At 45.8% G+C, this 26,474-nt stretch overlaps 2 protein-coding genes across 2 annotated transcripts in view; one reads left to right on the plus strand and one right to left on the minus strand.

The window, feature by feature from the left end:
• Positions 1–1,997, plus strand: part of map1lc3b (microtubule-associated protein 1 light chain 3 beta) — a 10,814-nt gene extending 8,817 nt beyond the window's left edge. Inside the window, exon 4 of the mRNA XM_056281227.1 lies at positions 1–1,997. This exon is cut by the window's left edge and continues 389 nt beyond it. The gene's annotated coding sequence lies outside the window, so the exon portion shown is untranslated.
• An 8,144-nt stretch (positions 1,998–10,141) lies between these two features.
• zcchc14 (zinc finger, CCHC domain containing 14) overlaps positions 10,142–26,474 on the minus strand; it is a 50,066-nt gene continuing 33,733 nt past the window's right edge. The window contains exons 14-15 of the mRNA XM_056281629.1: positions 22,939–24,267; positions 10,142–15,086 (exon numbers count right to left, since the gene is read on the minus strand). Coding sequence (XP_056137604.1) covers positions 15,031–15,086; positions 22,939–24,267 — 1,385 coding nt within the window. The 3' untranslated portion in view covers positions 10,142–15,030. The remainder of the gene's footprint in view (positions 15,087–22,938; positions 24,268–26,474) is intronic.

A 26,474-nucleotide genomic window follows, 5' to 3' on the forward strand; every position in this document is an offset into this window, starting at 1 on the left:
TGTATAGTTTTTAGCCTGGTCCTGCTCCTTCTCCCACCCTCTATAGTTTTTCCTCCTTAAACAAAACACACACACACACACACACACACACACACACACACACACACACACACACACACACACACACACAGTAGCATATTGCCACATGTCAGTTGACTAGTTTGCAATGAGGTGCAATACATACAACCACCCCTGTTCATCGTTAATGGTAGACAGAAGCCATAAGCAACAGCAAATGTAAAGCATTTGTCCATGTCTGACTAACTTTGATTCACAACACACAAAGCTGCTGCCGGGGAAGGTCTGTTACTGGTTTTTAGCCGAAGCTGTAAGCAACTCCTTCAGCTGATGACAACAGAAAAACAACTTCCTCCTTTTGCATGTGATCCTGTTGTCCCACAGTAATCCCCGAGTTGATTTCGTTTTTGCAGTAATTTCTCTATGACTTGGGGCAATAGAGTTTCATGTCCATCTTTATTTCCTCCTCAGTGGAGTCATATGTGCAGTCGTGACACTTTCCTGGTGATTTTCCACCATTCAGAGTAGTGACTCATGTCTGCCCCTGGGTTTTATGGTGTGACACCACCAGGGTATTTACTTTCAGACGATGGACGATGACAACCTCAGTTTTATGGTGTTTTTAGCATCCCACACGAGGCACAGAGAGAGTTTTGTTAAGGGGGGGGGTGTCATGGGTTGACGTGTTTTTAAGGAGCCTTTTCGTAAACGTCAAAGGTAAAGGTACATCTTGGGGATTCGATGTCACATGCCCAAAACAATTTCTGCTTGAGAAAAATACACACAATTACACAGATCAAGGAATATATCCAGTAAAAAGTGCGTCTTTACTGCGTGTCACCTTGCCATTTGCAAGGTTACTCCTTTTTTTGTCAATTATTTCCTGCAGAGGCCCTTTTTACAATATTGTTATGTTCCTTGCCTTGTAGCTTAACAGATCTGTGCAATAAAAAAGAAAGATGTGGGTACCGCCTGCATCATCTTAAACAGACAAGTTGTAGTCTGGGAAACGCCGAGTTGTACTGATGATGTTAACAATATGACTGACCGCGACAGGGCTGACGTCATCGTTACAACCGGCGGAGTCGGGACACTAATACGAGTGTGGTTTGGTTGCATGTGTGAAAGTCACTTACAATGATGAAGATGATGATGATGATGATGTTAACAGAGACTGTGATTAATGAGGTGGATGGTCATGGGGAAGGCAGTGGCTAGTAAATGAGCCTTGCTCCAGTGCCATTGCTCGTCTCCCTTTCCTCAGTGCTTTTCTTCATCACCTTGGCGACCACTCCAGAGAAAGTATAGCGAGATGCAGAAAGACGGGTTCATGTGTGTGCAGACAGGCACGGGCAAGTTGCAAACGCTGTGGCACACTGTCCTGTTGTCTTTCTTTCTTTTGTGTGTGTGTGTGTGTGTGTGTGTGTGTGTGAGAGAGCTAAAACCATCTTAGCGATATTGCTTAAATCACTTCGTTCAAATGGAGTAAAATTTGTCATGATGTTATAGGAGTCTTTGAAAGGAGTTGTAGTAAACATGCTCGGTGCGAGCTGTAATGGCCTCGCTCTGCAGGGAGAAATGCATTTCAACTATCCTGTTTGGCTTTAGCTAGTTCTTTGCATATTAAATGTCATTTCTGTTGCCCCCGCCCTTGCTGTCGTCTCTTAAAAAAAAAGAACGATGGCATTTTAGATGCTTTTATATTGCAGAAATCTTTTTGTTTTGCTTATTTAATGTAATTTCATTTCCTCGTTTAACGTGTCTACACTTGCAGTCTGTGCAGTAACAAAGGTGTCTTTTCTTCTTCTCAGTGGTAGAGACCGTTGTGGGTTTGTAACGGAGGGGTGGAGCATTTCCTTCAGCGCCGTCTCTCCGCCTGCCTCTCTGTTTCACACCAACATCCTCACATTTAAACAGCAATATCACAGCCTCCAGTATTTATGTTGGTATTTTGTAAACAATAAAAAGTTAAAAAATGAGTTGTGTTGGTCTGTTCTGGGATGGTTGTCCAAAAAGTATCATCGGATTGAAGACAGGTGCCGACCTTGGGGGTCGTCCCGGGTCGTCCTCTGTGTGGAGTTTACATGTTCTCCCCGTGTCTGCGTGGGTTTCCTCCCACAGTCCACAGAGATGTGGGTCAGGTGAATTGGCCAAACTAAATTGTCCCTAGATATGAATGTTTGTGTGTGTGTGTCTCGGCGCTGTGATGGCCTGGCGGCCTGTCCGGGGTGTCTCCCTGCCTGCCACCCAGTAACTGCCGGAATAGGCTCTAGCATCCCCACGACCCCGAGAACAGGATAAGCGGTTCAGCTAATGGATGGATGGATGGATTGAAGACAGGTGTCACTCCCCCATGGACGGTCTGAGGTGTTGTATCATCTGACTTAGAAACAACGTGTGTCTGTTTTTGCTCATCCACTTTTCAGTTACCATCAGGACACACAAGGCCACAATGGGGATGAAACACTCATTTTAATGTGATATTCACACAGGCGGTACGGTGGCGCAGTGGTTAGCGCGGTTCCCTCACAGCAAGAAGGTCTTGGGTTCGAGCCCCAGGGTAGTCCAACCTTGGGGGTCATCCCAGGTCATCCTCTGTGTGGAGTTTGCATGTTCTCCCCGTGTCTGCGTGGGTTTCCTCCGGGGGCTCCAGTTTCCTCCTACAGTCCCAAAGACACGTAGGTCAGGTGAATCGGCCGTACTAAATTGTCCCTAGATATGAATGTGTGTGTTTGTGATGGCCTGGCGGCCTGTCTAGGGTGTCTCCCTGCCTGCCACCCAATGACTGCTGGGATAGGCTCCAGCATCCCCGTGACCCTGAGAGCAGGATAAGTGGTTCGGATAATGGAATGGATAGTCACACATCAAAGGGCACAAAACTTGGTTTGTGCAGAACTACCATTACCTCTGTGTGCATCTGGACCTCTAGCTAATATACCTAATACGACCATAGAAATAACACAGTTGTGTGAGGACCTCTTTCTACTGGTCATAGTGGATTTGAACATCATATAATGCCATAAATGAGTTTACATACATACAGCTTGATTGCATAGCTGCTTTCTGGATCATCCTCAGGTGAGTCCCTTTTTCATGAGATGTTTCAGTGCTGTCACGACATCTTCTGAAGGGTCCACCGGTTCAAGCCTGAGCCAGGTGGCTGATCCCCTGCCCCTCTCTCCTCAGCCACAGCCATTGCGATGCTTTCTCTGTCCTCTTGCCCTACTGTGCCGCAGATCTTCTTGCGTTGCTGCCCTCTGATGCCCAGGATCTCCACGGTGATTGTCCTGGAAAGCTTCTCACTCCAATCTCCACCGGCAGGCACTTGCTCGCCATCCTTTCTGAGTACATTCATCAACCAGCAGTTGGTCCTTGTGGAGCTTCCCCCATGCGCTCCTCCCACGGGATCGTTGACTCCAACATTATGATTGTCTTTGCTGCTCTGGACCAGATTAAAAGTTCTCCTCTCTCAGTGTTGTGCTGATGATGCTCTGTAGGAAGGTGAAGCACTGATTGACCTCTGCCCTTAGTTCCCACTCTGTGGCCATTGCTAGCAGGCCGTTGTCACTGGTGTTAGGGGCCTTCTCTCCGCTCCTGACAAAGTGGATCTGGGGGCATCCGGGTAGTACGGTGGTCTATTCTGACACAGGGATTGCCGGATCAAATCCTCGTGTTCCCTACAGACACAATTTGCCGTGTCTGCGGGTGGGAAGCCAGATGTGGGTATGTGTCCTGGTCAATGCACCAACACCTCGGGGCACCTGTTCGGAGGGGGGGGGGACTGGGGGCAATAGCCTGATCCTCCCACGCACCAACGTCCCCCTGGCGAAACTCCTTACTGTCAGGTGAAAAGAAGCGGCTGGCGACTCCACATGTATCGGAGGAGGCATGTGGTAGTCTGCAGCCCTCCCCTGATCGGCAGAGGGGGGAGAGCAGCAACCGGGACGGCTCAGAGTTGTAGGGTAATTGGCCGGATACAATTGGGGAGAAAAGGGGAGAGAGAAAAAATCCCCCCCACCCCCCTAAAAAGTGGGTCTGCCTTGGTCCTTTCTGGATCTTTCTGAATTTCTGTGCAGCTTATTCCAGAAGTCCCACCAGCGACGTCATACTGCATTGAGCAATACATCGTAGTCTCATGGTAAATGTTGCTTTGAGCAAGAGTTAGATTTCCCCTTTTTGACCAACGAGGTGACGCTTTGGTCATCATAACACGCAACCTTGTTATAGAATTGACATATCTCCCTTATAAATGTTATCCTGAAGTGACCTACTTGCAGGTTACATATTCACCATGCGGGCCAGAGACGGTCCCTTTAAGACAGTGGGCGGGGTTAGCAAGGGGTATTGTGGGTAGACACGAGGCTGAGGTTGGTAGCAGAATGAATTGTTGACTTGGGAGTTTGTTGGAGGAAATAAACGACCCCACGGCTGTGTGGTCAAAAGGAGAAGTGGTCTCGTCTCCTTTCTTACATCCTCCACATTAGTGAGCCATGGAGAACGACGCTACCAGTGCAGCGGCAGTGACTTGTTAGAGCCAATTTGCTGGTTTAGCGCCATATTTCATATTTCATTTATTTTGCTTGCATTTCTCTATTGTTACGCAATATGTATCATTCTATGCATTATGCCTCTGTATGAAACTGGGTTCTTGGTGGCAGTTCCCTTTATTGCCCAGTAGGTGGCTCTACCTATCAGAGCGGAAATGCATTACCTGTCTATATAATGTGTATGGTCCTGATGACATACAGGTGTGTTTGTTACCGGCGAGGGCAAACAAGTTTTTGAGCGTCACGTCATGTCGTTTGTTGTGCGCTGGTCAAGGTAGTACCGTTTGCTTTAGATCTTTCATGCAATTGTGCATCGGATATTTTTGTGGTGTGAATAAATACACTTGTGGAGTATTATTGCAACGGCTTGTGGAAATTCAATCATTGATCGGACAAGTGGCCTACTTCAGCCCGGACGCGTCAATTAGTAAGTTCTGGCCGGTTTCAGCCTCCTCGTGGCTTGCAGGTTTATTGTTTTTTGTACCAAGTAATTCAAGCCATGACAGACTAACGCCGTCTCGCTCAAACCGCCCGACTTCTGGGAAATGGCTGCGGCAGCATGGTTCGCTCACACCGAGGCCCAGTTCGCGATTAGGAACGCCGCCATGGATGAGACCAAGTACCGCTACGTCGTGGCGGCACTCCGAACATCCACGGCGTCACGGATACCGGGCCTGCTGCAAGCCCACGCTCTTCCACCACCGCCGGTTGAGGCTGCGGGCGTCGCCGCGGCAGCAGGACTCATGGGGGACTGTGCTCCTATCATGCTAGGGTTGGAACCGAAGCCAAGCCATGCCGTGCACCGTGCACTTTCAGCAGGGCGGGAAAAGCCAAGGCCGGCGCTCAGTAGCAGCCCTTAGCGTTGGCCAGGAAGGCAGGCTGCTGTTTATCCAGGACACCATCTCCGGCCGGCGGTTGCTAGTTGATTCGGGCGCGCAGCGGAGCATCCTGCCTGCGACACCAGTGGACGCGATGGCCGGCGGATTCGGCCCCCCGTATGGATGCTGCTAACGGCACCCCCGTACGCACCTATGGCACGAGGTATGTGGAGGTGGTTTTTGGAGGTCGGTGGCAGTGGCGCCCCCAAAGGGGTGGCCAGGGCCACCCTGATACTAATCCTGCCCCCCAGCCACGAGTTGCATATGTTTGTGAATGTTCTCATTCATCCAGGTCATGGTTATCCAAAGGAGTTGAATCAAGTGCAACTGGACTTGGTATATATCGCGGATATATACCAAGTCCAGTTGCACTTGATTCAACTCCTTTGGATGAGTTGCATATGCAGAATATGCTTCTGATTATGCATAATATGCTTCCATCTGATATTTTCATTTTTCCTTTCTGGACATACACAATGTAACAAGGAATCGTCTAACCCGTTACAATATATACAGATACATGACTCACTGAAACTCAAAATGTTAACTGTACCGTATTAGTCATTATTCAGTAACATTAACTGTGAAAAATAAGAAGCCAAAGTTTTTCACTGTGCGATTTCTTAACTTGACAGTTTTCAGCTAGCCTATACAGAATACTGCAACAGCATGATAGACTTCCTGAAAGGCAGTCATGGCTTTTGGTTTTGGTGGGCCACCCCAAGATTTGCAGTGGCCCCATTTGGCCACCCCTGTGAAAAATTTCTGGGGGCGCCACTGGTCGGCGGTTCGGCTGGGACTTTGTAATGGGCGAAGGTGTCCATTGCCCTCCTGGGTGCGGATTTCCTGTGCGCGTATGGACTGTTGGTAGACGTTAAAACCGCCACTTGATTGACGCAGCGACAACGTTAACCAGTCGACTAAAGGGTCCAACCCGTTCGCCAAGGGCTACTGAGCCTATTCATCCGTGATCATTACAGTATTTTACTGTTTTGTGTACGCCAAATGCAGCGAATTCGGGGGGGCAGCCCGGCCGGACCGTCACAGCCGGGACGCGAACTCGTGTATTCCGCACCTCGGGAGACAACGTTAACCAGTCGACTAAAGGGTCCGACCCCTTTAGCCACGGGCCAACGTGTCTACTTATCCATGCACGTTACAGTATTGTGGACGAGTACAATGTTCTTTTTTGGGGGGACCCCCCCCCCATATCTCTCCAATTGTACCGGTCCAATTAACCCGGTCTTCCGAGCCGTCCTGGTCGCTGCTCCGCCCCCTCTGCCGATCCGGGGAGGGCTGCAGACTACCACATGCCTCCTCCGATACATGTGGAGTCGCCAGCTGCTTCTTTTCACAGACCTGCCAACCCTGAAGAATAAAAATGAGTAGTCCTTTTTGCGTGCGCGCACATACAAAAAATGTTTTGTGTTTGCGTGCGTGCCGGAAGTACACGCTGAAAATAAGATATCGTACAGTACATTGTGAAAAAACACTTAGTTATTGAACACTGAAATCAAAAAACAAAACCGCCAGTCATTGGGATTCATGACTGTTCACCATGTTAGTGGGCTTGCATCGGGTAAAAAAAAAAAAAATCAGTTTAAAGCCCAAAATAAACTGAAAAGTTTTATGGAGGCCTAAAATCACTCAAGCATTAAAAAAAAATTCTAGTTTTTCCCCGTATCCCATCCGATTAACCTAATGACATGTGGCCGGAACTCTTGTCGAATAACTCCCTTGGGTCACGTTTCCACAGGAAGGAGATAGTCGTAACACCAGCTTCCTTCAAACTCGTGTCGCTGCTCTCGCTATTTTACACGCTGAAGCCTTGCATGGATTGCGTTACCTTCAGGCCGCGAAGGAGACGTAGGGAGAATGCTTTCGGTTGCTTGGCTGCAGGCGCCCGGATGGGCCAGAGGGGTCGCTGGGGAACGACGAGTCCCCGAACACTACACCCACTGTCCCTCGGGTAAGGGGTCCTAATGAATGCCTTACCCCGTGGACGCTCTGGCCGTGACCGGTTACGGCGAGTCTGGGATACGAATCTCCCAGCCACATGACGAGCGGGTTGCAAGAACGGCAGTTTATTCCGCTCGGCCACCAGAGCGGCCAAGCATTTATCTTAAAGGCAGCTCTTTTGTGTATTTTGGACTATCAACTCGTAGTCGCGTACTTTGGTCTCAAAATGCGGAGTGACTAAGCAGAATGCGTAGAGGTTGGCGGATGTGTTTTCATCTGACAGTGAGGAGTTTCACCAGGGGGACGTAGTGCGTGGGAGGATCACGCTATTCCCCCAGTTCCCCCTTCCCCCTGAACAGACGCCCCGATCGACCAGAAGAGGCGCTAGTGCAGCGACCAGGACACATACCCACATCCGGCTTCCCACCCGCAGACACGGCCAATTGTGTCTGTAGGGACGGCCGACCAAGCCGGAGGTAACACGGGGATTCGAACCAGCGACCTCCGTGTTGGTAGGCAACGGAATAGATCGCCACGCTACCCGGACGCCCCTGAGTACGAAGTTTTGAATGAGGATCCGACGATGGACAGGATGTTGCAAAGTGTTACTATGTAATTTACAGCTTTATTTTAACGTATTGTAGTTTTTAATGCAATTGTTGTACATTTGAAAAAAAATCGAGCTGTGAATCAATTCAAAATTGTATTTAGGACCTATTGTGCTACATACAAGTTCAGAAGAACCATTTGATCTGAAAAACGGCATGAATGAACAGTTCCTATGTATGGTTCTGGTAATGAAGCTGAACCACAGCCAGCTTGTTACTTGGCGTGGTAATCCTGGTTATGATAATGAGGACTGTCAATCACTCTCATCATTCGCAAAAATGAAACTGATCCGTTGTGTTGTACCTTATTTTGGGGCATGTGTTAGTTCATCTCTACATCTCTAATGACTGACCTGTCCCAGCTAGCATCCGGATGTGGGCCACTTCAGGCAATGATGCGGCACTGATGGCCTTCTTCTGGCCCTGACAAAATGGATGTGAGCCTGAAGTGGCCCACATGTATAATAGCAAATATGGCCCAAATATGCCAAATCACATGTGGGTCTTTTTTGGCAAAGAAGTGGTGCTCTCGGCAACATGTAATCTGGATGTGACCCTGAAGTGGCCCGTGTGGTAAATGGTGAATATGTCCCAAATATCACAAAACAAATATGGGCCACGTTTGGCAAATATGTGGCACATGCAGCATTGCTATGGCTTGGTTCTGGCCCAGATCTGGCAAACAGGAGCGGACTGCCCAAGTGCCATCATTCAATGCGGTATGCGGGCCAGATGAACGTGTCGTGTGTGTGGGACGGGTACGGGCCACAGCAAATCTGGGGTGTAGCTGTCTGGGAATCTGGAGCGAGCATCACAACAAAAGCCACTGACGTTAAGATACAACAGAGACGGTGCATTGAAGTCAATACGCACTGAGAAAGGGAGACAGAATGAGAAAATGTTTTATTTTTTTTTTTTTTACCTAAAAATTCTGATTCTGAAATATAAAACAATGAACAAGCAATATAAAATTTCACCTAAAAAAAACCCCAAACAGGATAATTTGCATTTTGAAGTTGTAATCACAACAAAATGTGCAAATGTACATGAAAACGTATATAAAGTAGACAAACCCAACATGCACGCTGGAGCATTTATCTTAATGAGCATCGGCACACCTGGCTCTACAATCAGCGTTACACGACCAGACGGGTCCTGTTTGAAGACTTCTAACCTGTTTCAGTAACACTTTATAATAATTACACACTATGAAGAATTAGTTAAGTATTAGTAACTACTGAATTCATCATTTGTACAGCATCTGTAAAGCAAGAAATGTACAAATGGTTAGTGTGTGTTAATAGATGTTTATAAATACTTATTAATACTGCAATTCATGATTAATTCCGGTAGTTACTAGTTAAGTATTTTGTATGACCTCATGTAAAGTGAGGACTATCTATGCCTTAAAAAGCACTTACACATGAGACTGAAAGGCCAGCAGTACCTTGAGACTCACAAAAGTCTAAAGGATCTTGTGATCCTTTCGAAGGTGTAAGTACATGATTAACAAACTATGTAGATTTGTGCATGAATTAATCATGACTTGCAGTATTAGTAAGTACTTATAAACATCTATTAATACACTAACAATTGGTGCATGTCTTGCTTTACAAACGCTTTACAAATACTTTACAAAGGATGAATTCAGTAGTTACTAATACTTAACTAATGCTTCATTTGTGTAGTTATTATAAAGTGGTACCCGTTTCTAGTTTTTAAGTTTGATTGTGAGGCCTCACCACGTGAGTTGTAGCTGCCTTGCACTTACTCTTCTAATTTAAAATATTACGCTTTCATATTTTGTTGTGGGGATTTTGGTATGTTTCATGAAAACAAAAGCCAAGCAATCCAAAGGAGTTGAATCAAGTGCAACTGGACTTGGTATATATCTGTGAAGACGTTTCGCCTCTCATCCAAGAGGCTTCATCAGTTCGTGCCTTTTTGACTAGACGAAGCTAGTCTGACTAGCTTTGTCTAGCTTTGTCTAGACGAAGCTAGTCTGACTAGCATTTCTGACTAGACGAAGCTAGTCTGACTAGCTTTGTCTAGTCAGAAAGGCACGACCTGAGGAAGCCTCTTGGATGAGAGGCGAAACGTCTTCACGGATATATACCAAGTCCAGTTGCACTTGATTCAACTCCTTTTGATAACCATGACCTGGATGAATGAGAACATTCACAGACAAAAGCCAAGCAAGTAAATTAGGCTTCGTGGTAATCACACCCTGTAACCCTGAAGTGCTACTCTGCCTACGGACCGAATTAGACTTGGGAGCAGGATTGGGGTTCAGCACTGGCATTGCATTTAAGGTAGAATTCAGTGAGGAAAGACCTTTAAGTCTCTTGTAGTCAGTCTGAAGGAAAAACTGAACTCATAACTGAGTTAAAGACCGCTTAGTTTGGTTTCTCACCAATGCAGCACGAGCCATCCTTTCTTTTCTGCTGTAAACGTATGTAAAAGTACCAGTACACAGTATACTAATGCAATTTGTCTGAAAGAGACTTTGCATTACAATTTACCAAAACTGAGATATTAACGCATTTCCTGTTGCTGTCAAATCACTGGAACCCCATGTATAAAGTGTTTCCATGCACACACAGTGCACATATAAGTGCAACAGAAATTCAAACAAATGCGTCGGGGTGGTGTAGCGGTCTATTCCGTTGCCTACCAACACGGGGATCACCAGTTTGAATCTCCGAGTTACCTCCGGCTTGGTCGGGCGTCCCCTACAGACACAGTTGGCAGTGTCTGCAGGTGGGAAGCCGGATGTGAGTATGTGTCTTGGTCGCTGCACGAGCGCCTCCTCTGGTCGGTCGGGGCACCTGTTCAGGGGGAAGGGGAACTGGGGGGAGGGGATAGCGTGATCCTCCCACGCACTATGCCCCCCCTCCGGTGAAACTCCTTACTGTCAGGTGAAAAGAAGCAGCTGGCGACTCCACATGTATCAGAGGAGGCATGCGGTAGTCTGCGGCCCTCCCCGGATCGGCAGAGGGGGTGGAGCAGCGACCGGGACGGCTTGGAAGAGTGGGGTAAGAGTCGGCTAAGTACAATTGGGGAGAAAAAGGGGCAAAAAAAAAGGAAAAAATTCAAACAAAAATTCTCCCAAACATCCTGCGGCGGTAGTGCTTTTTTCAGGCCTCCAAAGTCTTTACTTCTGTGATTTACAAAACACCATGTCGCCTCTTACGCTAACTACAAGCATGTATGGCAGTAAGTCCGGTTAATAATGAGCCAGGGCGGTGCCCTATATCTGTAGACATCATATGTATGTTGCACAATATTCCAAAGAAAACACATTTCTCATTGCAATGTCAAAGAACAAAGACTTTACACAAATCTACATTTACTATTTAAAATGAAACTTGCAAGTGGTAAGCATTTCTAGTGTTCACCACTTTAAAATAACACCCCGTGTCCCCGTGCCGTGCCCTCCAGGGGTACAGACTTGATGCTGAAGGACCCGTCGTCCTTGTGTCTTCAGGATACTGGGTCCTGCCCAGCACCTCGTTTATAGGGTTTTTTTTCCAAACGACACTGCCAGGAAGCTGCTTCTGTTTGAACCCTGCGAGACACCTTCGCAGATCATGACTCTTCCCACTCGTGAGCAAATTCTCTCATTTTCTGTCCCCACACAGGCGAGCGGTGCATCTAACCGTCCTGTCTCGTAACAACAAAGCGTGAAACCTCAAAATCACTCGGTTGGAAAGTACCTCACAAACCACAGCCAGGTGGCTTTACACTCCGCTGAACATCCGCTTCTACACACACCTCCACGAAACGTACAACTTCCTTTCAGACAACTCTACATTTTATTGAACCAAGCAGCTCGCAAACCTTAAGGTCCTCAATCAAACTGCCGGAACCGTCACCCCTGTTCCCAACCACTGAAAAACTGCAGCTTGGACTCAAAACCTCGCACATGGTGGCCAAAACAAAAAAAGAGAGAGAGAGACTGCTCCAGTTTTTCTCAGTAGAGAACATGTTTTTTGTTTTTGACTATAAAACACAGGCAGCTTAACATTCACAAGAATTAACACCTGGAAAAAATGAAACGCCATTTAAATGAAAGAGTGCTAACTTGCTTTGGCTGCAATGTTGATAGTCCTCTGCGCGGAAGTAAAAAAAATCTGGACGCCAACTTTGGGAAAAAAAAGAAGAAAAAAAAAAGCAGACTCAAACAACACATTAACATTTTTGAAAAGGCTTTGAAAGTAGATGGAAATACAGCTGCAACACATCTTGACCTGCTGCCCTTCCTCGTGCCTTGTTCGACGGGCTGGATTTGGCAATGGCGTCCGACACGCCATCAAGGCCGTCTTGGAGGTAGAGAGGCCAATTCACTCGAAGGTGACCCAAAGTGGAATCCCAGGCACTGTTCTGAAAGATGTGTGTAAGCTTCGACTAGACGGTGGCTGGCATACAGCAACAACACATATGTATGTACACACATGTATATATGAGAGAGGTACGTACAATCACAAATTACAGTTACCTTTTGTAAATTCTACAAATCAGACTTTCATGATCGGTCCAGACACACCTGACACTTCTGAATCAAACAAAATCGAGTCAAACAAAAAACGGCTGATGTCGAACAACACCTTTTCTAATGTTCGGTGAAAGGGATAATAACACTGTTTTGCGTCAACAGTAAAAGTGGACACGGTGTCTACGTGCACCTGTACAGATATGGATGTTTACTAGCTAGCTAGCTAGCTTACTGAGGTTTGCCTTTGTTACGATTGAGCCCGCTGAGGTTCCTGTAATGAGGGTCTGAAGTTTCAGCAGTGTGATCGATGGAAAAAAGAAATGTAATTCGAGTTGAATCTGAGACATCTGAGGATCTGACACATTAAAGGTTCTATGTGTAATATTTGGGATTTCCCCATGCATAACATCAGGGGTTGCTGATGTTTTGGTGGTTGTTGCGTGTTTTTTAAAATTTTCCCCCTCTTTTCTCCCCAATTGTATCTGGCCAATTACCCCACTCTTCCGAGCCGTCCCGGTCTCTGCTCCACCCCCTCTGCCGATCTGGGGAGGGCTGCAGACTACCACATGTCTCCTTGGATACATGTGGAGTCGCCAGCTGCTTCTTTTCACCTGACAATGAGGCGTTTCTCCAAGGCGGACGTAGTGCGAGGGAGGATCACGCTATTCCCCCTAGTTCCCCCTCCCCCCTAAACAGGTGCCCCAACCAACCAGAGGAGGTGCTAGTGCAGCGACCAAGACACATACCCACATCCAGCTTCCTACCCACAGACACGGCCAATTGTGTCTGTAGGGATGCCCAACCAAGCGGGAGGTAACACGGGGATTCGAACCGGCGATCCCTGTGTTGGTAGGCAACGGAATAGACCGCTACTCTACCCAGACGCCCGGTTGTTGTTTTTTGACCTTGGACCAATTTATTCTTTGTGTCTTCAGAAGACTGGGTCCTGCCCATAACTTCATTCATAGGAGCTTACAAACTTACAAACATCAGCTGAGGGTGTCTCAGTGGTTTTGATTTGTTGTCGTTATTTAGGTTTGGCGTACGACAGAGGGCAGGATTTGAGCAGAAGAAAATACACATAGCACCTTTAATTTGATGCGGGGGTACAACACGCTGTATCTTTGGTTTGATCGCTGAATCTATCCAATCCAAGAGATTCAATGTAAACCCACACTGAAGAGCTGAACGACCAAAGTCCACATTCTTAAACTGTCATTTGGCTTGTAAGCTCAAGATGGCTTTGTAAGCTGTGAGGTAAAATCAGTGTCAGAATTCGCAAGATTAAAACCAAGATGTGAAAGGTTAAGCCGAAGACTGGAAAGATTAAAGCCAAGACTTGATTGTTTGTAATAACTACTTGAAGGGAAACTAACACGATTTTGAACAACGCTCCCTTAGCATCCATAATATCAAACAGTCTTGAAATGCCACCGAAATTGTGATGGGAAAGAGTCCATTAGTGACGTCACTGGTGGACAATTTGTGAATGTGAAAACTTAATTCCTGGTTTGCCATAAGGCTGGACAATATAATAAAATTAAATAACAATGCTGTGTTTAGAAACTCTGAAGTGGAAGTTTTGCAACACTGCAACCATTATGAGTATTACATCCATCCATCCATCCATTATCCACACCGCTTATCCTACTCAGGGTCGCGGGGATGCTGGAGCCTATCCCAGCAGTCATTGGGCAGCAGGCGGGGAGACACCCTGGACAGGCCGCCAGGCCACCACAGGGACATTCACATGTTAATGTTAAACGCTCACGTCTTAGTTTAAATATGCAAATTCTGACCGCGCTTTTACCTCATCAAATCACTTTTCCCGTTTTACAAACTTAACAACACTTATTTCCTACAACATGGTCAAAAATCCTACCGTCATACAGCAGGAGGGGGGCTTCGTCTGTTCGGTCTGACTGTGGTTATACCATGTCAGAAGCAAGATGGTGTTGGGTGTTTGTGTCACAAGCACTGATAATAAAGGTTGTAGTTATTTCTGCAGATGAGACAGAGTTCCAGCTTCGTCTCGGTGAAAAGCGTAAATGCACGCCTCACACGCAAACCACCAGATCTCCATGTAATAAAGGTACAGGGGCTGAAAGAACAGGACACGAACGTCTCCTCCAGACTCGTTCTCCTTTCGTCTGCTTCTACCTATTCGCACCTATACCTACTCCCACCTTTTCCTACACCCAGCCCTCCCGCCTTCTCCTAAGACATAGTAAAACAATATAAAAACAAAGAAATCCCGCTCCTGTCTTTTACATTCTCTGATTCCCTTGGCTGCTACCGAGAGCCTCCAAGGCATGAAGTATGGCAAATGTCTTTGATAGGATAGCGTTGTCCTTCCCTTTCAAATCATCACTATGAAAACAGAAAAAAGTGCGTCGATGAAAGGAGGTTCCTCCTCCGTCAATGCTAATTTTTCCGGCCAGTGCCTGGCAGCTTTAGGAAAAACATGCGGTACAACTGGAGGTGGGCCCGTTTTCAAATCCCATGGTGTATCTCAACAGCGTTGGTTATTCCCCTGAGTCTTGGTTGTCCAAATGAGGAGTGTACTTCAGCCGAAACATCCCTGTCAGACACAGAAAGGAGAGAGAGTCGATTGTTAGGGAGTTTTGGCAAGGTGGGAACGCAAGTCTGTTTATAAAACGACTACAACGTACAGAAATGTCTGACCAACACGTGCATCCTCCATGTTGCGGTCTTTACGGAGGACTGGGTATTTTTAGTTTGGGTGATTTTGTTTTCTGAAGACACACTCTTCTCCTTGTATCTATTGCAGCCTTTTTTTGTAATGCATACATTTTAAAAGATATTGTTAGCATGACGTGTTAGCATGAATCGGACTACTTCACTACACCATCTGGGAATGGAAAGAGATGTAGATGTGTGAGTTATTCGCCCACTGCAATGTTGTTTGTTCTGCATACTTTGTGGTCTAACAGCTGTGAGTCCAAGCAAGTACAGACTTGGTGAATTTGCATTTTGTAGACTTTGGGTGTGTGTCTACTGGAAACCTGTAAAACGGCGCTTCCGGTATCTCCCCCCCCCCCCTTTTATTTCTTTAATAGAAAGCTTGTGTTCTGCAAACTCAACCCAGTACAAGGACCTAACCTCTTTTCAGAACCTGTATTTCTCCTCTTTTGAAAAATTTAAAGGGCCCATATCATGCGTTTGGGGTTTTCCCATTTCCTTTAGTGTGTTATATAGCTGGGAGGTGCATGTAAAATGTCTGTAGAGTTACAGAGTCCAAAGTCCAGACCAAAGGGAGTTATTATTATCTCCGACAGAAAACACTGCCTGAAATGCCTAGTTTGTATTCCAGCATCTTCCATTATTTATCTACGTCACTATGTAACACATTTTCATAATGCCTGCCGAGTGGCTAGTTTGGCCTGCTCTCAAACAAAGTTATGTGGAGCACAGGCCGGGAAGAGTTTGGTTAGTGCGTATCGCAGTGTTGAGAAAATGCTATTTTCTTTGGTATGAAGGCCAATTCCCTTTGTATGGACTTCCAAAGGAAGACAAAATTAAGAATCAGTGGTCAAAATTCCTTTTTACCACTATTCCTCACCAGTACAACCCCAACCCTTTATTGCGTCTCCGTCATTTTACCGAGGACTGCTTCCTGAACCGGGCACAGTTCAATGCTGGATTTTCGATTTGTTTGCCTTTCCTAAATAAGAAAGCGCCAAACAAACATTGGACACAGTTTCTTTTTTCAGGCCAACAACAATCACATGCCAAGGTGGTTGTTTGTTTATGCTACTTCCCAGAGGACTGTTCTCTCAACAGAGCCCAGTATGAAGCTGGATTTTCGGCTAGGCTAGAGCTAAAAGATGAGGCTCTTCCATCTGTGAAGGGCCGTTTTGAGGAGTCGTGAACACAAGCTGTAAGCAACATTATATCTCTGAAATGTTTGTCTTGTCTTGATAATCAGACCAAATGGCTTGTGAATACAGGTTCAGTGCAGACAATGGGCGTACACAATGAAGCTCAAGTTATTTAGGGAGCTAATGGGGATTTGCACAAAACAATACAGCTGTACACCAAGCAGTCAGTTATATGCCTTCCTTTCAACCATCCATCCATTATCCAGGCCACTTATCCCAAGTGGGGTCGTGAGATAATGGAGCCTATCCCAGCAGTCACTGGGCGGGAGACGAGGAGATACCCTGTACAGGCCGCCAGGCCATCACAGGGCCAACACACACATTCACACCTAGGGATAATTTAGTACGACTGATTCACCTGACCTACGTGTCTTTAGACTGTGGGAGGAATCCAGAGCACCTGCAGGAAACCCACGCAGACACGGGGAGAACATGCAAACTCCACACAGAGGACGACCTGGGATGACCCCCAAGGTTGGACTACCCCGGGGCTCGAACCTTCTTGCTGTGAGGCGACCGTGCTAACCACTGCACCACCGTGCCGCCCATTTTAACCATATCTGCTCAAAATCGTGGCATTATTTTCCACAATAGCTGAGGATAAATGTCACCATCCCCCAAACACTACATTTTTTCAAGTAATAAGCAAACAACTATAATTTTCATAATACCAAAAGCAGTTATGCTGAACCGAAGATATTCCAAGCCAAAAGCCTGTCAAACTACGGTCTTCTTGGGGGAATGTATGCACATGTTCTCACAAACCAGTGTACTTTAGTATGATAGACATTTAATGTACTCCAGCATACAAATAACTGATGATGCAGGGAGATGCCATATAGTCGTTTGGTGACAGCAGAATATAATTTTACTAGCTACGTAACCTTTGTCTTTTCCTGACAGCAGATGTTTTCCAATTCAGTCGACATTTTAGCGCATTTCCCACAAGTACACCGATTAACAGAGGTGTATATATAAAACCATTTTTATATATGGCTTGTGACTGAAAGACTAAATTCACCATTATGTCACACAATAGGCAGGTAATGAGCGCAGTATTTACCAGAAACTTCCTGCTGTAATGTCTTTATGCATGCTCAATTCTCCAAGTAAGAATCTCAAAGAAAGTTGAATCAGTTCATCTGGAAACAACGTTTACTGAGAGAAACTTTCCATCACTCATCTAAGTGACCTCTTCAGTCTAAACTGACTGCAGGCATCCCCACCCTTATAAACAATGATCGGTTTCATATGCAAATTGACATGAGCATTAACTAGAGTTTCGATGGCCATGTGTACTATTCACACCCAGTTAGGATCTACTACTACTACCTTTGGCTGCTCCCGTTAGGGGTCGCCACAGTGGATCAATCGTTTTCATTTCTTCCTGTCTTCTGCATCTTCCTCCGTCACACCAGCCACCTGCATGTCCTCCCTCACCACATCCATAAACCTCCTCTTTGGCTTTCCTCTTTTCCTCTTCCCTGGCAGCTCCATATTCAGCATCCTTCTCCCAATATATCCAGCATCTCTCCTCCGCACATGTCCAAGCCATCTCAATCTTGCGTCTCTTGCTTTGTCTCCAAACCGTCCAACTTGAGCGGTCCCTCTCATATACTCATTCCTAATCCTATCCTTCTTTGTCACTCCCAACGAAAATCTTAGCATCTTCAACTCTGCCACCTCCAGCTCCGCCTCCTGTCTTTTCATCAGTGCCACTGTCTCCAAACCATACAACTTAGCTGGTCTCCCAACCATCTTGTAAAGCTTCCCTTTAACTCTTGCTGGTACCCTTCTGTCTCAAATCACTCCTGACACTCACCCATTCCACCCTGCCTGCACTCTCTCCTGCACTGGCCATTACTTTGGACAGTTGACCCCAAGTATTTAAACTCATATGCCTTCATCAACTCCACTCCTCGCATCCTCACCATTCTGCTGTCCGCCCTCTCATTCAGGCATATCTATTCTGTCTTGCTCCTACTGACTTTCATTCCTCTTCTCTCCAGTGCATACCTCCACCTCTCCAGGCTCCCTAATCTCACTACAAATCACAATGTCATCTGCAAACATCATCGTCCATGGAGACTCCTGCCTGATCTTGTCCGTCAACCTGTCCATCACCATCGCAAACAAGAAAGGGCTCATAGCCGATCCTTGATGTAATCCCACCTCCACCTTGAACCCATCTGTCATTCCAACCGCACACCTCACCATTGTCACGCTTCCCTCATACATATCCTGCACCACTCCTACATACTTCTCTGCAACTCCTGACTTCCTCATACAATACCACACCTCCTCTCTCAGCACCTTGTCGTATGCTTTCTCTAAATCTACAAAGACACAGTGTAACTCCTTCTGGCCTTCTCTATACTTCTCAATCAACATTCTCAAAGCAAACATCGCATCTGTGGTGCTCTTTCGTGGGATGAAACCATACTGCTGCTCGCTAATCATCACCCCTCCTCTTAACTTAGCTTCTATTACTCCTTCCCATATCTTCATGCTGTGGATGATCAACTTTATACCTCTGCTGTTGTTACAGTTCTGCACATCGGCCTTGTTCTTGAAAATCAGTACCAGTATGCTTCTTATCCACTCCTCAGGCATCCTCTCACTTTCCAAGATTATGTTAAACAATCTAAAAATCACATCCAGTTAGGATAACCGCACTTAACCAGGGCCTGTTTAATGTGGGATTTCTCCCCTTCCCCGGCCGCTGTGTCGGTGGGGACATTGTCATCGGTGGTACAGCGCATATGCTGTCATAACACTGTGTGACAACTTTGTTGCAGCCTTGCATCATTTTGTTCCAATTATTCAAGTGCTCTGTAATATCCACCATAAATGCAAGGTCATGCAGCCATTCTGCATCCTGTAATTTCGCCACTGCTTTTTCCCTTTTGCTCCATAAATTGTCCAATTTCCTCTTGTAAATCAAAGAAATGCATCAGCACGGCTCCTCAGCTTAACCACCTTACTTCGGTGTGGTGTGGCAGGTCATGGGTAATTTATGTCAGCAAGAAGGCTGTCAAATTGATAATGATTCAGACCTCTTGCTAGGATAAAATTAACAGTTCGGACAACCACTCCCATGATGTGAACCATTCTTAATGACTTGCAACGGTGCAAACACAATGAAAAGTCCAAAAACTATGCCATCCATTTGCAGTTTGTACTTTCTCTCTAAATTTTGTCTCAACAGCTGCCCTATTCCTGATTATTGATGGTGTGTCATCTGTGGCCAGGCTGACAGCATGGGCCCAGTCCACCCCGACCCTGTCCAGCACTCCAATGAGAGTTGAAAATGACATTCGCTGTTGTGGGGTCTGTCACCTGCACTAACTCAAGGAACACCTTGGTGACAGTCAAAGTCTCATCAACACCTCAAATGAATATGGCCAGTTGAGCAACATCTGTAATGTCTGCGGTCTCATCAACTGCAATCGAAAATGCAACAAATAACTTGAACTTCTGCTTAATTTGTCTATCCAAATATCCAGCAAGATCTGAAATCCTATCTGCCAGAGTTTCTTGTCAAGCTGACGTTGGCAAAAGCCCGTTGGGGCGCATGATTTCTGCAGCCTTCAGCAGGCATGTCTTCACAAATTCACCTTCAGAGTATGGCTTTGATGTTGATGCTATTTCGTTAGCAACAAGGTAGCTAGCTTTCACAGCTGCATCGCTGATCTCTCGGCTATGACTAAAAACAGACTGTTTCCTCAAACCCGCCAACAATTTATCCTCTCTGTCCTCAGTTGTCCTTGCAACTTCTTTTATTTTTCACCATGATTAGTCTGATAGTGGCGCCGAATATTATATTCCTTGAGCACTGACATGTGCTGTGAACACACCAAGCACACTGGCTTCCCGTTCACCTCTGAAGAAAGAGGAGCTGATCCATTTTTCTTAGAAAACCTGACACTCTGTGTCCACTTTTCTCCTTTTTGACAAAGCCATATTCCACCGGCGGCTCCTGTATGAACAGTAGCCTACACTGGTGTGGTGTCATGTAGCCTGTACATAAGCAAATGGGATCTATAATAGCGTATCCAGCATAGGGCCTGCTACTCTTATTAGGACAGCGTGACCCCAGGGGGCAAATCGGGAACAGCAATGCATTTTATTGAAAAATTGGAATTAAGTACTTCTCTGCAATGTTCACACTTTACTTGGTCATCCAGTGGGCCGGATTGGACCCTTTGGCAGGACGGTTCTGGCCTGCGGACCATATATTTGACACCCCTGAATTAGGTTAAGGTGAGAGTTAGGTTCATTTTAAGGTTAGGTTAAGGTTAATCAAGTGTCCCGGTGTTGTATCAAACTCTGGCTAGGAGGAAACAGATCTGGACAGGGAAACAGAGTTCAGCACAACAGCGACAAGGGTATGCGACTGTGCTCACAAGCACTGGGTGCTGCCCCCTGGGCAGGCTTCCAGAAGTTAACCAATCAGAAGAAAGTGGGCTTTTAGGGCGGGGGGCCTTAAAGAGAAAATAGCCCAAACAGAGGATGAACTGAGGGGCTGCAAAAGGGCCAATGTAAGATAAATAAGGATTTTTTTTTAACTGCGAATCATGCAAAGCTACTATAGTGGAGCCCCAGAATAAAGATATAGAGCTGGAATGAGCAAGGCCCCTTAAAACTACTGCAACGCAGGACGGGACCAGAGAGGAAATAAAACGCGATTTATATCTGTCAAAACGGATAGGATAAATGAAAACAATGAAATGACAATGAATCAATAAATAGGGTTGAAAAAGGACATGTGTAAGTGCTCTTTGACCCACGGATCCACCCGTGTAGAGTGCCAGCAGCTGTCCAGACTATTTAACACTGTCCTATGCTGACCGATGCCAGAGGTTCATAATAACAATGCACTTCACTTTTACCTGTCTCTTTTTAGTGGTGGAATATTATCTTGCTGATCCCGCTACCACAAACCTTCTTCACATTCACACACATCAACACACACACAAACATACATACGCAAAACATTTCCACCAGACACATACACTCGTGAGTACAGGTGTGTACTTTCACATTACTGGTATAATCTGTGCATCTGTGTCCATGCTACTGGTATATACTGCACTTTAAGTCATTACTGTTATATACTGTACAATTTGTCATTATTGCTACATAATGTCTTATTTTGTGACTGTTTGTACATTGGCATATTACTGTTATTTTTACTTTTGTCACGTTACCATTAAATACTCTAGTAGGAATCTACTGACAAAGAATATGACAATACAAGTCATATTGCAACACATGTGCCACAATTCAATTATATTGTGATATAGTATGATGAGGTGGATGATGGGGTGGCAGTGGCTCAGGAGGTACAGCAGATCATCCGGGAACTGGAGGGCTGCCAGTTTGTTTCTCGGCTCCTCCTTGCAAAAATGTGGATGTGTCCCTGAGCAAGACACCTAACCCCCATCTGCTCCGGATGAGCTGGTTGTTACCTTGCTTGGTTGACACTGCCACCAGTGTACGAGACTACGAGTGCGTGTGTGGCTTGCGTGGGTAAATAGTATGTGAGGCATTAATTGTAAAGTGCTTTTAGTGGCTGTTGCAGCTAGAAAAGCATTATATAAAATGCGGTCCATTTACCATTTAAGATATTGTAAACACTGCAATATGTACTGCAAATTTTAGCAAAATATTTGAAAAAAAAATGTCATAACGAAAGTACCTCAATATGTATAAAATAAGAAATCACAGCCAACGCCTGCTTGTTGTGGTTCTGTGCAGCCCTGTTACAATACTGCACCTGCCACCTAGTGGTCAGAGATGCAAGGTACACAATGTAGTGGCACTCCCAACATCTCTTTGTGTGTAATCCTAACACTGATTAATAATTGATTGATCGATTGATTGTGACTCAAATCGGTGTTTTTGAAAATCTATAAAATATTGTGGAAGATAGTTTCACGATACACTCGAGTATCGATACTTTCTTATACACGTTTGATGTGCATTCTGCACTTGGTAAAATTTTTACAATTATTTTCTGCATATTTTGTTGACTATTGCCAATTTTGCATACTTGTCCATCTACTCCATACATTCTGGGCATATTTATACTTTTTGTTCATATTAATTTCTAAATACTTGATTTTTTTGTAATGTTTGTTTCCATTTTCAAGCCTCTTAAGTCTTGCTAACAATTTTTAGTTTTTTGCTGCCCCTCCCCACGTCTAAAGATGGAGTTTGCTAACCTTGAGTATGTGTGTGAGCGAGTTTCTTTCAAGATGCACGAGTTGCTTTGTGTCTAAACACAGACGATAACAATGATAAAACCTGACAAATTTTTGATGGAGTTTTCCCTCATCCACTTGAAATTCTAAGGGTAGGGGGTGTTGTACATTATACAGAATGTAATTGTTATTGTAATGCCCTCTGGAACTAAAATGTGACTTAGGGCTATACAAATAAATTTGACTTATTTGCCTGATAGCGCCATATAGGATCGTTCAAAGAGTCATGGATTCTCACATGTGAATATAATTTTGATAATTTCACCTTGCTGCATTGAATCCATAGGTGGCTGTTTGCAGTCATCAGCCCTGTGTCCGCTGGCACCGCAGTTATAACATGACAGGTTCCCCGCTAAACGTTTCTGGCCTCCAGCTCCCACTATGCTGCCATGTGGCTGGTAGAGACTGAAGCCCTGCTGGTCATGTGACAAGGGGCTGTGTCGGTAAATGGGCGGCGGTGCCACCAGTGGGTAGGAGAAAGGTGCTGCGGCGGCGCCCACGGTACTGGAGGTGGTTATCAGGGGGCTGAGATGGAGCAGAGGGCCCAGGGTGAAGAGGGAGGGCCCCGCCGAGATCGGCTGCAGGTAGCCAGCTGCAGCGTACCCCGGCAACGTCCCATAGGCGCCACAGTTCCCACGACAACCACATGAGCTGCAAACACATACAGAGGAGGCATGGCCTGAGCCTTGATTGGCAACAGGGCCTTCCAGCGAACAGGAGGGGAGGGGAGAAGGGGAGGGGGTGGTGGTTGGTGGGGGAGGGCAGTAAGTGGTGCCGTGCACCGCTGCCATAGGGATGCTGCCCCCGGTTGCCAAGGGAACAAATCCCCCCCCACCGCTGGAGCTCCCGGATAGGGGGCCTGACTTTGTGGAGGCAGAGGAAGAGTAAGAAGGGAAGGAAGTTGAGGAGATGGAAGAAAAACAGGAAGAAGTAGAGGGGTAGGAGTAGTATCTGGATGGGGTGGGGGATGAGGAGGAAGAGAGGTGGAAGTGGAGAGGGGGGTGGGAGAAGTGGTGTAGGCTGTTTGAGGTGGAGGTGAGAGCTGAACTTGTCTCTACCCGTGGACCCACAGCTCCCCCCACAAGCCCTCGACAGACCACTGAGTCCTGAAGGGAGGAGGAGGAGTGCAGGGGCGATGAAGGGTGAATAGGAGACGAGCCGTCCATATTCAGCCCAGGAAATAGATTCTCCAACTTAATCCCCATTCCCATGGTTGGACCGTGCCCTAACCCAACCCCTACCCCAAATCCGGCACCGGTACCAGGCAGGCCTGAACCCAGGGGCTTGTTCCTGTCCTCTGGACACAGAAGAGGAGGCCTCGGCTTACGTGGGGAGGCCAAGATGCGTGCAGGGTTGGAGCCTGGGGACAGGAATGTCTGTGGGTAGCTGGCCTGTGGATGCTGGGGGGACTGGGGGAGGCTGAAGGGGAGATGGGAGGAACAGGGTGGTGGAAGAGGAGCTACTGGGTCGGTCTGGACGGGGAGGACCTGGGCCGTGGGGCGACTGGAGCCTGTTGGACAGCCGGAATTGAGGAGAACAACACAAGACCGGTCCTTCTCCGAACCTCCTCCTGCCGTGTCCGGGCCTGACGTTCCTGAGACAGACAGAGTTACTCTTACTGTTACGGTTGCATTAGTGTGTACTTATGCATATGCAATGTTGGGATATTAGACACGTGTGTGTGAGTGTGTGTGTGTGAGTATGACCCCAAACTGTAGAACTCCCGAGCCCAGTGACAATAGAGAGGCCGGCTCAGTGGGAATTTTTAAACCAATTCTTTAAACTTACATTGATCAAACTTTCAACTTTTATTGTCTCGGCCAGGCGGTGGCCTGGGGGGGGGGGGGGGGGTTATGCGTTTGGGCACATGTGTGTGTATGTGTATCTGTCCGTGGCTATTCTTTCAAACTACTGGACCTATTAGCCTCAATTTTTTTGTGCACAGTTACGACTGTATGATGAAGAACCTCTCGTGGTTGCGGTGATTCAAAATCTTCGAAAAACGTTTGTTCTCGCTACTGCCGCTCCCTCTCTTCATTCACTCTCTAGCTCACTTGACCAACACCGCTTTCTCTCGCTGCCTCACTCGACCATTACGTATTCGGGTATGAGTCATGAAAGTAAACGAGAAGTCGATCATATTTTGCAAGCCAGCAAATCGTTCACTGCTGATCTCAACACAGGAGAACTGGAGGAACCAAAAATAATTCGCCTCGTTCACCTGGCTGCCACGCGGGAAGGGTCATAGTCTCCCTGTTAAAACGCCGCTATAAAAACACCATTTCAAGAGAAGAATTAAAGTCACAGCTGGAAATCCTCTCAGCGGGTACAATAAAACATCTCCCATGGCTGAGCGGTTTTCTTACTGTTGTTTATGAATGAAAGTCAACCAGCAGAGCAGCCGTTCACCTTCATTCATTTCATATCATGAAAGCCGTGACGGTTAAACACAACTGAGATCTTTGACAGCCGTCTCTCTGTCATTTCATGTTAGACTTGGTCGCGCTGCACATCCACAGACTGACAGGTAAAACGTTTTTTTTTTTTTTTTTTTAGCTTGAGCACTGCAGATTAAAAACTGTTTTTCCCTCCCATATTTCCCATTAAATCGACATGGGTGCTTTGCAAAAGTCTTATAATGGCAGGAAAAACACTGGTCTTTCTGTCCGTGTGTGCGTGTATTTCCCTTCTCCCAGTCGGTTTATTGCCAAGTTCGAACACCGGAGAAGGACAGATATGTACGCCTGGTGGAGCTCTGCACGCTAATGAGTGCACTGTTCTGGTTTAACCTTACTTTTAACTGATTAGCTTTACTTTTATTTGCACCAGTCTATCTACTTCTATAATTATCTCACTGTTTCATTCTGCATAATTTATATCTACTTTGTATCATCCTGTCATTTGAACTTTTTAATACTGTATTAATGAATACAATTAATATTGTATATATTCAAGTGCACTTTTAGAACTTTTAAATACATTTTCAATACAGTTTGAGTAACTAAGTAAGTATGCGCACATATGTGTGTGAGACATGGAGAAGGAAGAAAGGGAAAACTGGTTGGAAAGGAAGGATATGAGAGAGAGAAAAATGTATAGATGTATAAAACGAAGCAGAGTGTGAAAGGATGCAATTGAAATAATAAAAAAAAATATCCACAAATTACCACAAGAAGTTGAATCAGTTCATCTGGGCACAACATTTTTTGGGAGAACGTTGTGCCCTGACGAACTGATTCAACTTCCTGTGATTTCCTTCCTGGATTATTGAGTATGCATCCACACATCCACATATTACTCTTAACAAAGAACAATTTTATGGATTGCAATCAATTGATCTGTTCATTAGTCTGCCCAAATGTAAGACTGTTTTCCTGTCCAGCAATTAAACTGATTTAAAAAATATGGAGGAATATGGAAAACGGAGGGCAACTAGACCTCAAGTCTCTGTGGTCAGGACCCTTTAAATAAACACAGACACAATAATGTTTCACCCTCCTATTTTTCAATTCATTTGAAAGAGCATGTTTGCTCAAACTATGTTGGTTTAAGCAAGCCATTTCTGATATCCACAATCACCATTCTGACAAGGTGAAATTGAATCGTAACTAGTCCAAATTACAAATGTGCAGGCTACGCAGACATAGTTATAACATGTCGAAAATAACAACTGATTAGCCTGTATGTTGAAACTACTCTGAGTATTTCCAAATTCATATTCATGCCGAGGTAAATTAATATTCATGAGGTCACTTCCTACTTGTCAGTATATATTTTTTGGACCCCCCCCCCCCTTTTCTC

This window comes from Lampris incognitus, chromosome 6 (assembly GCF_029633865.1).
Source record: "Lampris incognitus isolate fLamInc1 chromosome 6, fLamInc1.hap2, whole genome shotgun sequence".
Taxonomy (NCBI): domain Eukaryota; kingdom Metazoa; phylum Chordata; class Actinopteri; order Lampriformes; family Lampridae; genus Lampris; species Lampris incognitus.